Below are 14,996 nucleotides of genomic sequence, written 5' to 3'. Positions count from 1 at the left end.
GTGTCTCTGCTGATGGCATTTCTTTATAAATATGTAAATCAGACTGTGTGTGTATCACTGTGTCTCTGCTGATGGCATTTCCAGTATAAATATGTAAATGTTCATTCTCATTGAGGATAATGTCTGCTTACCTCTGTGACGGAATCTCTTTTTTTTGTTGTGTTTTTCATGCAGGTGTCACCACAGTGCTGACAATGACAACGTTAAGCATCAGTGCTCGCAACTCTTTGCCCAAAGTGGCGTATGCTACAGCAATGGACTGGTTTATAGCAGTGTGCTATGCATTTGTCTTCTCCGCACTAATAGAATTTGCCACTGTAAATTATTTCACCAAACGAAGCTGGGCATGGGACGGCAAAAAAGCGCTCGAAGCCCATCAAACCAAGGTATGTGCAAATCTTCTCCATTCATATCAGTGTGTACTGTACATTCACTGCTCTGAAAAGGCAAGCCCTCTCAGTGTATAGAAAATGACAGAAAGCACCCAAATCCTGGAATGGAAAAATGGGAGTTTGATCAATACAGGCCTAGCATTGATTCTGCATACTGGAAATGTGTGTGTTACTGAGTGTTTGTATACACAGGGTAACACTTTACATTAAGGGTCTCGAATTACTGTTGTTTTGTAAATACATGTGCACTTACATAAGTACATACTTGTATCAGAAAAGAGTTAGGGTTAGAGTTAGGGATAAAGTTAGGGTTAGGGTTAGAGTTAGGGATAGAGTTAGGGTTAGGGTTAGAGCTAGGGCTAGGGTTAGAGTTTTGGCTAGGGTTAGAGTTAGGGTTAGGGATAGAGTCAGAGTTAGGGATAGGGTTAGAATTATGGTTAGGGTTAGAGTTAGGGTTAGGGTTAGGGATAGTGTTAGAGTTAGGGTTAGGGATAGAGTTAGGGTTAGAGGTAGGGATAGAGTTAGAGTTAGATTTAGGGTTCAGGACAGGGTTAGGGGTAGAGTTAGGGTTACGGTTAGGGACAGGGTTAGGTTTAGGGTTAGGGATAGAGTTAGAGTTAGAGTTAGGGTTAGAGTTAGAGGTAAAGTTAGAGTTAGGGATAAGATTAGGGTTATAGCATACACAAAATGTGCACATTAAGTACATTGTAACTATGCATAATAGCATGTAATTGCGTGTAAATACATGTGTACTTGCACACAATTACTATGTGTACAATTAACGCCTATGTAAATACACAATTAATGTAAAGTGTTACCTACACAGGATTAATATCTCTGAATATTCTGATGATGTATGAATGGTGATCCCTCTAAATTATATTGAGTTTGTGTATCATGATACAGGATGTTACCAAAAGCACTACATAGATAATGGTTCTTGAAGGATGAATACTTGTCATCTCTATCTAGTATGAGTGGAGCAGGTAGTGTGTAGGTACAACATCAGACTGGAAGAAAGGTCGTGTAATCTGCTTCCTTAGTGGAGGGAACAACACTGCATTCTCTATTCATCAAGGCTTAGGGTAATACTGTATTTGTGGGATATGAATGATGCATCTGTTCCCAGTAAGACTATTGCAAGGCTCTACAATGTTCTGATATACATTTTCCCTTGCTTCTAGAAAAAGCCTCCCATGGCACTAACAAAGAAAGCGAACAACGCCTGCATGGCTGTGGGAGTGAACAACACAGCGAACATCATGAAGGAATCGGTCCTTTCCACCATTTCCAACAGCACCTCAGTGCAGATGAAACCCACAGAAGCAAAGCCTCCGGAGGCTGAAAAGACTTACAACAGCATCAGCAGGATCGATAACATGTCCAGGATCGTGTTCCCAGTGCTTTTTGGGACTTTCAACCTAGTCTACTGGGCCACGTATCTGAACAGAGAGCCAGTAATAAGGGGAGCCTTAACTCCCAAATGAGCTGCTTCAACAGCACTGTACTCTTGTCTACACACTTGCCATATTGTAAGAAATAGAAGGATTGCCATAGAGGATGATATGAAGCACTGACTTGCATAAGCAGTGCTATTAGCTGAAGTTTTGAGAACCTTTTTCATGTGTTGCATGTTCAATACTCTCTTGAGATAATATTGCCATCTTTGCCTTGACTATTTCTAATGAAGTCCACCAAGATTTCATAAAGAATGTTGCATTTATTCCAAGCAGCAAGCATTTCTATCTTTGCAAACTAGAAACAAATAGATAGTACACATGGTCCCAGTGTAAATAACATTATAAAGCATTTTGCATTAAAAACAAGTTTGACATGAGATGATCAAATCATAAATACTGTCTGGCTACATCGGAATAAACAAAACAAAATACACTGGAGCATTGCTGATTACAATCCATGCATCTCATCATGAAGTGCTGGAATAAAAACATTTATACTTTTATGTATCAATGTATAATTTACAAATAGAGTCAATGGATGTTCCAGAAAAGATATTCTAATGCGAGCAAGGCAATGTCTTGAATATTGAATATTGTTTTGCACAATAAGATCTATGTAAACCAGTATGCAAAGTCACCAGCAGCTGTTTATTCTGTTTATTTTAGTCACACCTTTAAAGGAGGATTGTTGTTTAAAAAGTCAAACGTTTTTTCTGTTAGTTGAGAGACTGTCAGTTTTGTAGATCTAGGCATCGTAAGTCAGCATTCGAATGGAACTGTCTAATAAGAAAGGAGCTGGTGGAAACAAATCACGGGAAACATGCAGCAGTAAAACAAAGCACCTGCACAGGAGTTTGAACCCTTTGTAGCTGGATCTGACGCTTGTGAAAGCTGATGCCCGATCATCCCTCTGCTTTGTGGGGTCTAGGTTTGAATCGTTTGTAGCTAACACTGGATCTGACGCTTGTGAAGGCTGATGCCCGATCATCCCTCTGCTTTGTGGGGTCTAAGTTTGAATCGTTTGTAGCTAACACTGGATCTGACGCTTGTGAAGGCTGATTCCCGATCACCCCTCTGCTTTGTGGGGTCTAGGTTTGAATCGTTTGTAGCTAACACTGGATCTGACGCTTGTGAAGGCTGATGCCCGATCACCCCTCTGCTTTGTGGGGTCTAAGTTTGAATCGTTTGTAGCTAACACTGGATCTGACGCTTGTGAAGGCTGATTCCCGATCACCCCTCTGCTTTGTGGGGTCTAAGTTTGAATCGTTTGTAGCTAACACTGGATCTGACGCTTGTGAAGGCTGATTCCCGATCACCCCTCTGCTTTGTGGGGTCTAGGTTTGAATCGTTTGTAGCTAACACTGGATCTGACGCTTGTGAAGGCTGATGCCCGATCACCCCTCTGCTTTGTGGGGTCTAGGTTTGAAATAGTTTTCTGTGTAATCATTATTCAAACGGAGGTTCAGGGACACTGTGTTAAACACTCTTAAGTCACGTACTTGCTAACAAATTCCCTTCCTTTTAATAACCACTGGTAAGTTATCACCGGCATGTGTATTTTCATTTAGAAACTTGTGTTCGGGAGAAAGGAGAGACCCCACACATCACATCTCATATTGTAATTCTCCCTCGTTTATAGAACCGATGGAACAGAATGAGGCCCTTACAGTCAGGAGTTCTGATTGAAGCCACTTTTCTAAAAACCTGATGTAACCTTCCATTCGTGTTGTGTAGCTTTTATACAATCATGGCTGTTATTTTCAGTAGTGATCAGGATCATGTTTTTGTAAAAGTATACAGAAAGAATATTCAGTGTTCATGTCAGGGAAAAAGCTAAACCTGAAAATGACAGCTTCTACTTCTAGGTCATTCTCTGTTCCACATTCTAACTGTACAGTGATTAAGTAAGAGGAACAAACAATGATAAGCTTAATATTCTGATTTGTGTTTAATTATTTAAACATGGTGAAAATCCAGTTCTGCAGTACACCTCTGCTACAAAACATCTGCTGCATCTGCTTATATTACCCATAACGACACTCATTAGCGCTGCCAAATTAGGCTTGACTGCGGAGGTGGGTTTGTTTTTAATGTATTTATTATGATCCTATTTGAACAAGAAACACACCTTGCTCTCCTCTCGGTAATGTTAATCGAGCAGCTAGTTACCTTTGTGCATCTGCTTCAGGTGTCTGCATTGGGGGGAGGTTATACTGTACCACCTAATGGTGATTAGAGTAGAAAACATGAAACTAGAAATGTAAATGTACTGATTTGGAGGGCACATTAAGACCCTTTACTGCATTGTTTATGTTCAACACATCAATGTTCAGGTCCAGTTCTTAGCATAATGTTACTAAAGCAATAAATAAATGCCTGGTACATTTGTTTGTGTGAATAAGACATTTTATCCTGGTTTTTATAAAGACAGACAGGACCATATTCACAAAGCAGCTCTCCACAGTGGTGAACAATGGAGATGAGCCAAATTACAGAGTTGCTGCTCTTCAGCTGGTCTTATAGAGTATGCGTGTCTGTGTGCAATGCCAAGCAAGGAATCTGCAATCATCTTCATGGAATCGATGTGCTGTAATATATATTTGTATCATTGGAAGCAGTTTCCTGCACTGCCTGTTGTTTCTGACGTTTAAGTAATCAGAATCTTAAGGTGGCAATTTTAATATTATATTGCTGTACCTCAATGCACATGGAGGGGCTCCTTCCTTACATTATGAAAGAATGGAACTACTGAGAGAACTTTTGAGCTCATAGCTTTTCATTGTCAGCCTGGTAAAAGCCTTCATGTGTCACTTACATATAGATCACTAGGACTTAATTCTGCATTCGCTTTCAAAGGAAGATGATGGACACAAAACCATTACAGCCACAGGAGGATTGGAGAAGTTTCTCTTCGATTTCTTTTCAAAGAGAGTACCGGTGTCTGCATTAGTGGCTGTTTGGTTTACTATGGTGTGCCCACGTGTAGATTCCTGATGCAATGGGAGGAAAAGACTCCTGTTGTATCCTGTTTTAAAAGTAATAGCTCTTGGTTTGGAATCCTGTAATCTTTCCTCATGGTGACCATTTGTGGAACATGCATTGGTGAAAAGGATTTTGGGATGCCCTGCTTACATAATGGAGACATAAAGTCTGGATTTGCAGCCAGTCTTTAATAGTTTCTCCATGGGCACTACTGTAAGGAATTCATTACAGAAAAGTTCTCTGTGTGAACCTCCATGAGTTCTTCACTGACATTGCATGTTTACTGATCCATCTTCCAGATTGCTGCTGTGTTCTGGATGACTCAACAAGCCACAGGAGTGACCATTCAGATAAAATGATCCACAGCCATCATGTGTCACATCAGGAATTCTGCCATCATCACTGTATGTGGAATAAGCATCAGTACAAATGTTTGGACTGTAACAGAAAAACAATCCAGCAAGTCCAAGCATGTCCAGGGATAGGTAGAGATGAAATCAGAAAGTCCAAGCATCTCCAGGGATAGGTTGAGATGAAATCAGAAAGTCCAAGCATCTCCAGGGATAGGTTGAGATGAAATCAGCAAGTCCAAGCATCTCCAGGGATAGGTTGAGATGAAATCAGAAAGTCCAAGCTTGTCCAGGGATAGGTTGAGATGAAATCAGCAAGTCCAAGCATGTCCAGGGATAGGTTGAGATGAAATTAGCAAGTCCAAGCATCTCCAGGGATAGGTTGAGATGAAATCAGAAAGTCCAAGCATCTCCAGGGATAGGTTGAGATGAAATCAGAAAGTCCAAGCATCTCCAGGGATAGGTTGAGATGAAATCAGTAGAAATGGGATTTGCTTTTGAACCAGGGGCCTCATATTACCATCATTTCCTCTAGCAATGCTCAGGTTATAGGCTGACAATGATGTGATTGCATTTCACTTACAGAAGCTACAAGCAAAGCTACGCACACAAATAGGGTGGAGGTCCAGTGCAGACAGCCAGGACTAACTGAGTGTGTCTGCTAGGTAAAGCTGGGCTGCACCAGGAGCATTCATTTTTATTAAAGCCTTTCATTCCTTCCTGGAAGTTGCAGCAGTCTGTTTTCAGAATGGCTCAAAATGTTTTAAAAACTGTTCCCTGTGATTTTGTGAATTTGGGCAGCCTTGGAAATGGAAGCCACTGTCAGCTGAGCTTCTGATATCTACTGCCTGTCAGATCTGCTGTGAAACTGACTTGCAATCGGTAGATGCTGCTGTTATATATTACAGAAAGAACTCTATTTGCATAACAAAAGCATGAATCACAAAAGTGTGTGCTTCAGATGGCAGGTGTTTATACTTTATCCAATCCAAATAAATAATTTATAAGAACGTTTTTGCACAAAAGAGCCAACTTCCAAACATTTAGACTCCGTCGATTAAATGGGATGTAATCAAGGAAAATCATCCCATAGGAATGGGCCAGTATGTACCTAGCAGGCTCCTAATCCCTAAATCTACCACCTACCCCTAACACTACCCCTAACCCTAACCCTAATCTCTACCCCTAAACCTAACTGCGTCACCATTAAAGTAACTGTTACTATTATTTATACACCACTTCATTAGCACCCTCTAGTGGCTACTACATCTGACGCCCATTAAAGCATTTGATCCAGACTTACTCTCCCTGTTGGGAGGCTACTAGGTACCCACTGGCCCATTCCTATAGGATGATTTTCCTTGGTAACGTCCCATTGAATCGACTGATTCTAGTCAGATCGGGTGATAGTGCATTGATAGTGTAAGGATTTTTGCTCACATTGTCAAACAGGTAACACAGCAATAACGATTCATATTGTGGTACAGAACAGAAAAGTCAACATATTATGCATGTTTTTTTTTTTTAATTGCTCTTTCTGCAGTGATTTCAGAAGACAGATCTCAAAACCCAGTGCACTAGAGCAGCTTTTTTAAAAGAGCTTTGAAACAGACTTTAAAGTTATAAGTGTCGAAAGTTGTCAGGATGTTAACAATGAAAATAAAAATGACAGGTATTTAAACACGTGGGAACGAGGAACACTGTATTCCTACAACTGTACAGTTGTAGATGTGGAACGTTATATTACAGGTACATTATTTAAACAGTAGCAGCAGCACGTGGGGGCGTGGAACGCTATATTACAGGCACACCATTGAAACAGTTGTAGCAGTATGTGGGGGTGTGGAACGCTATATTACAGGTACATTATTTAAACAGTAGCAGACATGGAACGCTATATTACAGGTACATTATTTAAACAGTTGCAGCAGCACGTGGGGGCGTGGAACACTATTGTGGCAGAGCAAAGCTCTACCCTTTAAATTGGCAGGGATGGGGTGGCAGAGCAAAGCTCTACCCTTTAAATTGGCAGGGATGGGGTTAACTTCCCCTACCTGCCTGGGTTTATTATGTTCAGGTGGCTGGGGTTGATTAGTTGATTAGGTTGATTAACGATCAATCAGCGCCCAGCCACCTGATATAAAAGGAGGCCTCTGCTTCTCATTTGGGGGAGAGGGAGCTGAGGAAGCAGGTTGGTTTTTTTTGGTTGTTTAGAAAGTTTGAATCCAGTGAAGGCATTGCCCAGCCTGGAAACTGTTATTTTTGTAAGTTTTGCTTTTTATCTTTTTTGTGTTTAAATTGCTTTGTTTTGGCCCTTGTGCCCTTTCATTTTGTGTTTATTTATAATAAAAGTATATTTGTTTGAACTGAAGTCTGTCTCTGGGCCTCTATCCACTCGCCAGCCTGCCACAACTATATTACAGGTACATTATTTAAACAGTTGCAGCAGCACGTGGGGGCGTGGAACACTATATTACAGGTACATTATTTAAACAGTTGCAGCAGCACGTGGGGGCGTGGAACACTGTATTACAGGTACATTATTTAAACAGTAGCAGCAGCACGTGGGGGCGTGGAACACTGTATTACAGGTACATTATTTAAACAGTTGTAGCAGCACGTGGGGGCGTGGAACGCTATATTACAGGTACATTATTTAAACAGTAGCAGCAGCACGTGGGGGCGTGGAAAGCTATATTACAGGTACATTATTTAAACAGTTGTAGCAGACACCCCCGCACTTTCGATATAATACATTATTTAAACATGTAATAAATTTGTCATGTCCTTGTGATAAACATATAATTTGTAATAAATTTGCACCATCGTGAATGTCCGTGTGGTAACCTTGCGATATAATGTCATGTAATAAATTTGTAACACCACAGTACGTGGGGGCGTGGAACGCTATATTACAGGTACATTATTTAAACAGTAGCAGACGTGGACCGTTATATTACAGGTACATTATTTAAACAGTTGCAACTGCACGTGGGAGCATGGAATGCTATATTACAGGTACATTATTTAAACAGCTGTACACCACGTGGAGATGTGGAACGCTATATTTTTTGGAACACTGCTTACTTATTCTTTAAGGCTAGGGCCGGAGAAGAGACCAGTGTGGTCAGACCTGAGAAAATGTACGTTTTCAATCGTTTCAATACTTATGTGTGCAGGTGTTGTAAATGGCTTAACCATCTGGTTATTAGTTTTAAACAATAGGTGATTCTGATCCTGGCTCAATCCCCAATTTAGATTGTGTGGCTGTTCAAACCCACAATCCCAGTGTACAGGGCCTCTACGCTGGCCCAGAACTGTGTTATTATCCCTGGTACAATCCATGTGTAGTAGAATAAGCCTTCTACTATTAACACGTGCACTGCACTGTAATCTATAGTAGTGCATTCTGAACATAGTTATGCCATTATCACAGCAGGTAGCATGCGGACCTCTGAATATACTGTTTCCCTTTTAAGGATTGTAACCTTTTATAAGTGTTTATATCTTGGTCAGACTTTGGTGACCCCAGAATTTTTATTTTTTGTTTTTAGAAAATGACAGTTGATGTGTATCTGTCTTCCACTGTGATTTTTCATGCTACCATTGTTCAATCACTGGTAAAATAGAAACGCTTGCTTCCATTAACAATTACAAAGCAAGATTTTTTTATATAATGATCCTAATTGACATATATATATTATAGACAGCCTGGGCTTTCAATTAGGGTAACGTGGTTCCACGTTTATTTGTTAATTGACATATTCAGTGCACAGGTTAGGTGTCTTTCTGATCTCTTGTGGTATTATTTTGAGTATGTTTTCGTCTACATTTAAATACAGTCTTCATAATAACAAAACAATGACTATAGAGGGCAGCAGCTCCATTTTTCATATATCCAAAGACAAACTGCAAACAATGACACAGCTTATCAGATGGGCTTTCTTCTTTCTTTCTCTTTTCTGCAGTGTAGAACAGCAGAATAAAGCAAGCAGAAAAACAATGAGCAGCAACTTAGTAAGAAATGAGCTCAGTCACATGACCTCCCTGGGATGTTATGCAGCGCAGGCTGCTGGCCCTCAGAAAGCAGAGGCTCTAAATGACTAGAAAATGACCCAGTTACACCCTCCAAAAAAGACAAGTGGATTTTTGTACTCCAGTTCTTAATAATAGCACATGTAGCGCTCTCTGATTTATGTCACCGCAAACCCTTGATAGAATTACAGCCTTATTATGCACAGTTGAGTGAAGACTGTTACTTTTATTATTATCATTGAAACTAGAATGTGACATGAATGCTCCACCAGGCTAAGACCATAATTAAAGAGGTTTTGCTGCATTTCAATGAAGAATGTATTTCCAAAGTGAACGAGTGAACCTTTAGCACAGAAATGACTGTGGCTGTAGACTAAATGAAAAGGGTCATGTATTGTACCATTGCTGCTGGGCTTTGAGGTTGTATAAAAATGTAACTGTATATTCAGTACCTGTATATAACACTGAATGGACATGTTGGGACACTTTCCCTATTGTATCTCTATACAACTGGATACACAGGCCTGGTTAGCACTAGTCTTGAACTGCCTCGCCTCAATTTACATTGAGTAGATTGTTGCAGAGCTGGGGCTGCGAAACCATCCACGGAACTTTGGGGTCTGAAAACCCCAAAATAATGTACCTGTAATATAGCGTTTTGTCAGATGTCATTTCACACTGCGCATTAAAACTGTACAGTTTTGCTTCTGGCAAAGGTCGGGTCCAATGTATCAGATAATCGGATAATTCTTTAGCCATCTGTGTTGCAATTTGTTCTGCACTGCCTTAAACAGAGACAGCATCTGTGTATGTGACTGCAGGCTACTCTTTCACATCAGATTCACTTAGATACAGACATTATCACACAAAACTGCACAGAAAGGATTTAACTCTGCGGATCTGGACAATTGGTTTCATTATAAAACTGCTGTGTGAAAGCTATACATTCAACTCAAACCAGCGCAACAGATTCATTTTTAACAAACTGTTTCCCTATTAAATTGTATCCGAAGTTCAACCTTAACATCTATCTTAAAAGCATTGACCGACAGAAAACAATTACGGCAATACCTTTCAATCAACGATTCGCTTGCAGGGAGAAGATGAATTGCGTTTGTGAAAAACAGGTGTGCGGTGACACAGATCCGTTCTGTGGTAAAAGGGGGTCGTCCACCTGAGTAACAGTCACTGCATTACTGAGGACAGCCACACGGGGGCAGTCTGTCTTCCAACTAACTAATCCGGATTGGGGGGGGACATGTCACCGGTTGCGAAGCTTCATTAAAGTGAGACGATTTGACACCAGCACACAAGCTGATCTTGGTAAGTCCGAACTTTACATCCACAACGTATTGTGCTTTTGATCACATACAATACATGCAAACTAAGTCAATACGCTTCACTGTTAAGGAAACCACTAAGCAGAATAAAATAATGCCGTCTTCAATGTTCTTTTGTTACTGTAGATGTAAACTCTGACTGGAACGACAGTTTATTGGGGTTTTGAAGATTTCACAAACTGCGGGCATGTTTGGGCTTGCTACACTAGCATTGCGTTCTCGTTAGCTGTGTGCACTACGCTATAAGGGTGTGTGAATGTAGGAAGCCTACTGTCTTGATTGTAATCAGCTGTGTGCACTACACTATAAGAGTGTGTGATTGTAGGAAGCCTACTCTCTTGATTAGAGGATGCATGTCTGTGCCGAGCTGTGTGTGCTGTGACCGCTTCTCTGATTGTCATGTGATGCGCTGTCCAGGGTACTGAACCTGCCGCACCCTCCACTTGGCGTTCTGTAGAACACTCTTTATTGACGTGTTGAGCTGTAACAGCTGAATCCACAGACATGAACATTTACCCAATGCTACTGAAACATATCCAACTGAACACTGTGCTTTAGAAATACTGGCACATTTCAAAATACAGAAAGATAAACTGAGCTTTTGTTCAAATGTGATACCGTTGCATGGGTTGACACAGTTTCGATTGGTTGTAATGTAGATTGTTGCGGTGTATGCAAGAGCTACGAGATAGTAACAACCCAGATCTAAGGATACACTCAGACACGAGCAGCTTATTATTTTTCATTTGCTCTTTCGTCTTGTATTCAACAGCTTTCACCGTCAGGACAATGGGCATGTGACATTGTTTGTAGTGTATTACTGACAAAGAGTTATTTGAATGCAAACGAAAATCGAGTACATTCATCAAAACGCCTGAACGTCGAAGTACTTTATATTTGCAGACAAAAACACGTTGACAAATAATATCATAATAATCATTTCTCTCTCTCTGTGTGTGTGTGCGTGTGTGTGTGTGTGTGCGCATACTTATCTTTTAAATCCCAAAGTATTAGTTGTATTGAAACGGCACAGATGGAAATTAAATGCACATTACCTGGAGACCTGTACAGTAACATTATTAATAATCTCAAATGTATGTAAAGCTCCCATAGAATTGTTTGCAGCCACTGATTTCAGTTTCAGGACGACAAACACGCACAATAACGAATGTGTTATATAATAATAATAATAAGAAGAAGAAGAAGAAGAAGAAGAAGAAGAAGAAGAATAACTACCATGCAAATATTACCACCAAAGTGTGTATTGCTTGTACTTTGCATATGCAGGAATATTACATACATACCTACATACATACATAACTTGAAATAAAGTCAAATGTTGGTTTGAAAACCTGACTTGGATTAATAATATTGGTTGATCGTTCTCCTGACCCTTGCTGCACTCCCTATATAATTTCAGTAAAGACCATCTCACAGGCGTCGAGAAATCTAAACTAGAGGAAGTAATGCTGGACACTAATTACAGAACCTAATTCAAGACAGAGACACTCACGGTTTAAGACTTTATGGAGATCTCCTCCTTTAATCGCCTGCGCTGCTTTTTTTTTTTTTTTGAAGAAAACAGCAATATAAAGCAGTATAAAGTTAGTAAGAAAGGCTGGAATGCTACCGCTGTGCTGAAATGTGACGCAACAGAATGAAAAGGGGTTCCCGTGAATGCATGAAGGGGGTGTAGATTTCCACTTGGGGAATTGCTGCCCTGTTTTTGAGAGCGGCCCTATGCCTGTGTATATACTGGTGCAATCGAAGGCGGCTAAAGCAACTTCAAGGAGCAGCAGAGGCTGTTTCTTTATTTCAGACAATTGATTCTCGATGTGAAAGTGCTGGAGCTGCCGAGTCCGAACACCTGTCAGAACTGGATGCGTAATTCATGGGAAGCTCTGTTGGCTTCTGTTGGATTTCAAGTGACACATATTTTTGACTGTAGCTGGGAAAGCAAAGATAGCTGTATCCCCTTTTTCTCATTTTCAGAAACGCAACGCAACATTGAAACCGTCACCCATTCCTCTTGGAGTCATCCTTACCCAAACATGTCCACCCAGTTACTGGCGGCTTTCTTACTGCTGTCTGTTTTCCACGCCTGGTAAGTTGCGCTTCTTCTTTTCCTGCGATTCATATATTAAGCTTTGATAATTGATGCAGGTACTTATTTGTTTGTTTGTTTGTTTTATGATATAAGGACGCTAAAAGAGCACCGCAGCCTTTCACAAGTTTTCAGTGTTTACATTTTTGTTTAACATTTCTGCTTCTTTTTAAAAAAGAGGCATTGTTTTTAATTGCCCGTGATTAATGAAACCGTAAATGTACATATGTGATATTATTATTATTATTATTATTATTATTATTATTATTATTATTATTATTATTAGTCATCTCATTCCGTGGCATTTACAGGATGCTTCATGTTAATTTAAACAGTTATAAACACAGCAGAGCCTCACTTGTGTGTGTGTGTTGTTTGGGGCAGTGACAAGCAGAACAAATCTCATGCTGTCATGCGCTCGAAGAACAGGCAGAAACTTACACCTGTGCTACGCAGACGTGGCCAAGAAACAAAGGATCTGTATTATTTATTTATTACTTTGCTTTTTAAATAAGAGCTTTTAGTACACTGCGTTATAAAGTATGCGAAACAGCAGCCTCTCTATTAGCTGGACACGTTGCCCTGGAAACAATCTCTGCAAGCCAGACTCCTTCAAATAATAGCAGCGAGGTATTTAGTTCAGTAAGTTTTAATCTTCAGCTTGACATCCAGCCCAGTCTTTCACACTTATACATTCACACATAGTATACTGTACTCGAATGTATATAAACGGCGTGTGTTCGGGGGCTATGTTTTAAGTTTGTTTAATTGATATCATTATCCTGTCAGCAGGGAATAATGGTAATCTTTAAAAAAGTAAATCGAAAAGGAATAGACCAATAACCTGCTATCTATCTTATCTGCCTTTTATGTTGACAAATACAATATTACAAGTGTTGTACTATTTACTGGTAAACTGTAGTCTAGTCTTTGCACTGCATTACGCTGTTCCGGTCTTTATCGGAGTATTGACGTTTCCGCATGATTACGTATTTAATGGTGACAGAGAGAATTAACCCCTGCGAGTGTGGGCCCTGTTTATTATAATGAGTGCCTTTGTCTAGTTCGAGTTTATGGTGACAGAGAATTAACCCCTGCCAGTGTGGGCCCTGTTTGTTATAGTGAGTGTATTTGTCAAGTTCGGGTTCTGTTTTAAACGCTTCTGCACCAGTATGCTTGCATTCCTATGTCACTTTGAACAAATCGATTTATTTCAATTTTTCCACAGTAATCTTAATATGTTGATTCTTAAAAAAAACAGGATACTGGTTATATTTGACTGGTATGCATGTTGTTTTGCTGTAGCTGAAGCACTTCTAAAAAGTAAATATTATAACCTGTTGATACACCTAATCAATGAGTAGATAATAATAATAATAATAATAATAATAATAATAATAATAATAATAATAATAATAATGTACAATTCATGTACAATACAATTCAAAGCGCTTTACATACAGAAAAAAAAAAAAAAACAGAAGTAACAATAAAACTCAGAATAAAACATAAAAATGTTATGGAAAAGCTATATTAAAAAGGTATGTTTTTAATTGAGATTTGAAGATTGCAATTGAAGGTGAATCTCTGATAAAAGAGGGTAAGGAGTTCCAGAGTGTGGGGGCATTAACAAGGAAAGCATCCTCTCCCATCCTTTTACCATTCACCCTCGCAATACGTAAAAGGCCAGCATTTGAAGATCTCAGAGTGTGTTCAGGCTGATAAGGAATTAGCATATCATTTAGATATTGTGGAGCTAGTCCATTCAGTGCTTTACAAATTATTAATAGAATTCTAAAATCAATTCTGTAATGCACAGGAAGCCAATGCAATGATGCCAACACAGGCGTAATGTGAGCCTTTTTTTATTCTGGTTAGCATTCCAGCAACAGCATTTTGCACTAACTGTAGGTGTGATATAGCATGACTTGTAAGTATAGAGAATAAAGCGTTACAGTCTAATCTAACCTAGACAAAATAAAAGCATGTACTAATTTCTTTGCATCATCCAAGGACAAGAATGATCTAACTTTTGCAATGTTTCTTAAATCATAGAAAGACACTCTTGTAATGTATTTTATATGTGGTTCAAAGGAAAGTGCAGAATCAGAAATAACCCCCAGGTTTTTCACTTCAGATTTTACATTTGATTTTAGCATACCTAGATCAATATTTGTCAAGTCCATCTGTTGATTAGAGCCTAAAAGTAAGACTTCTGTCTTATCGAAATTTAGCTGTAATATCAGCTAGGCATTTGAAAAGGGCATTGATAGCTGTTGTATCACCTGGTTTAAGAGATATATAAATCTGTGTCATCTGCATAGCTGTGGAAA

The 14,996-nt window shown here is 39.5% G+C and overlaps 2 protein-coding genes across 2 annotated transcripts in view; both read left to right on the top strand.

Annotated features, from left to right (window-relative positions):
- LOC121321018 (gamma-aminobutyric acid receptor subunit alpha-5-like) overlaps positions 1–4,219 on the top strand; it is a 30,870-nt gene extending 26,651 nt beyond the window's left edge. The window contains exons 9-10 of the mRNA XM_041259915.1: positions 175–386; positions 1,577–4,219. Of these exons, the coding sequence (XP_041115849.1) occupies positions 175–386; positions 1,577–1,879 (515 nt within the window). The 3' untranslated portion in view covers positions 1,880–4,219. The remainder of the gene's footprint in view (positions 1–174; positions 387–1,576) is intronic.
- Positions 4,220–12,415: 8,196 nt separating this feature from the next.
- The window catches only part of LOC121321016 (gamma-aminobutyric acid receptor subunit gamma-3-like), a 175,980-nt gene continuing 173,399 nt past the window's right edge, over positions 12,416–14,996 (top strand). Inside the window, exon 1 of the mRNA XM_041259911.1 lies at positions 12,416–12,663. Within this exon, the coding sequence (XP_041115845.1) occupies positions 12,440–12,663 (224 nt within the window). The 5' untranslated portion in view covers positions 12,416–12,439. The remainder of the gene's footprint in view (positions 12,664–14,996) is intronic.

This window comes from Polyodon spathula, chromosome 9 (assembly GCF_017654505.1).
Source record: "Polyodon spathula isolate WHYD16114869_AA chromosome 9, ASM1765450v1, whole genome shotgun sequence".
In the NCBI taxonomy this organism is placed as follows: Eukaryota; Metazoa; Chordata; class Actinopteri; order Acipenseriformes; family Polyodontidae; genus Polyodon; species Polyodon spathula.
This window is presented reverse-complemented; position numbering and strand designations above follow the sequence as displayed.